At 44.9% G+C, this 1,609-nt stretch overlaps 1 protein-coding gene across 1 annotated transcript in view; it reads left to right on the forward strand.

Moving 5' to 3' along the window:
• The window catches only part of MRO (maestro), a 7,846-nt gene extending 7,070 nt beyond the window's left edge, over positions 1-776 (forward strand). Inside the window, 1 exon segment of the mRNA XM_029228704.1 lies at positions 320-776. Within this exon segment, the coding sequence (XP_029084537.1) occupies positions 320-373 (54 nt within the window). The 3' untranslated portion in view covers positions 374-776.
• The last annotated feature ends 833 nt before the right edge of the window (positions 777-1,609 follow it).

Genomic DNA, 1,609 nt, shown 5'->3' on the forward strand with positions numbered 1-1,609 from the left:
TTGGGTGAAATATATTGGCAGTTCCAGCTTAGATCGTTGGGTGAAATATATTGACAGCTCCAGCTTAGATCGTTGGGTGAAATATATTGACAGTTCCAGCTTAGATCATTGGGTGAAATATATTGACAGCTCCAGCTTAGATCGTTGGGTGAAATATATTGGCAGTTTAGATCATCATTTGGGTAATGATGCCTCCTCTGCTGAGAATCTGAAGATTGTTTATCCTCATGCTCTGCCTTTGACAACTGTCTGCTCGTTCTAGAGTCGAGGAGGCTTACTGACTCCCTTCCTCACGTGTCCCTTTGCCAATTTCTTTCAGAGCCACTATCATCCAGGGCTCCTGCAGTTCTTCTATGCAGGTAAAATCCTGTAAACACAGAGCAGCAGGGAAATGGTTCCAGTGAACACATTGCTGGGGGCTGATATTCCCCCTTTAAACTCTGGATACTTCTGCTGCTTCTTGTGATTATGATAGAAAAGGGGATGTTGGGAGAGCAATTGATGGCAAAAAATAATACTGTGGAATTGTATAATTACACCCAAAGTACATTCCAAATAACTTTTATATGTCTCATTTTCTCCCCACACAAATTTGATGAGAGGGTGCATACTTTAAAACATTTAAAGTATATGTAGCTTCAGTGCTTACTTCTCAGCTATTTTCTTCTTAAGGATATCTCTGTCACCAATTTTTATTTATTTTATTTTTTATTTTTTTTGCGGTCCGCGGGCCTCTCACTGTTGTGGCCTCTCCCGTTGCGGGGCACAGGCTCCGGACCCACAGGCTCAGCGGCCATGGCTCACGGGCCCAGCCGCTCCGCGGCATGTGGGAACTTCCCGGACCGGGGCACGAACCCGCGTTCCCTGCATTGGCAGGTGGACTCTCAACCACTGCGCCACCAGGGAAGCCCACCAATTTTTATTTTTAATTTTACTTTTAATTTCTAAGGCTTAGGAGAATAACTACTACCTGAAGTGTTTTTTCTTTGTTTTTTTTATTATCTGCTATTGATACTTTGCCATTTGTTATTAACACCTTTTTTTTTTTTTTTCTTGCGGTCCGCGGGCCTCTCACTGTTGTGGCCTCTCCCGTTGCGGAGCACAGGCTCCGGACGCGCAGGCTCAGCGGCCATGGCTCAGGGGCACAGCCACCCCGCGGCACGCGGGATCTTCCCGGACCGGGGCACGAACCCGTGTCCCCTGCATCGGCAGGCGGACTCTCAACCACTGCGCCACCAGGGAAGCCCAACACCTTTTCTCTGCGAGACCTATTTAAAGTTGGCCAAGGTACCAAGACGTTGGTGTGGAGGGGGATCATTAGCTTCTCATCATCTTCAACAGTCAGTGCCTCCAAGATCATTCCAAACAAGAATTAATAAAGAGAAAAAAAATCGATGCACATGTGTTGAAAAACCTCAAGTTAATGATAATGTGTGGAATAATAATAATGAATAACATATATTAAGAATGTTTGTAGTTTACTGGGCACTCTCTAAGCGCTTTGCGAGTATTACTTAATACAGCAAGCTGTGAGAAAGGTACTATTACTACCCTCATTGTGTAGATGAGAAAACTAAGGCACCGGGAAATTGACCAAGATGACCAGTAA

This window comes from Monodon monoceros, unplaced genomic scaffold, assembly GCF_005190385.1.
Source record: "Monodon monoceros isolate NGI ecotype Baffin Bay Population unplaced genomic scaffold, NGI_Narwhal_1 Super_Scaffold_1, whole genome shotgun sequence".
NCBI lineage: Eukaryota > Metazoa > Chordata > Mammalia > Artiodactyla > Monodontidae > Monodon > Monodon monoceros.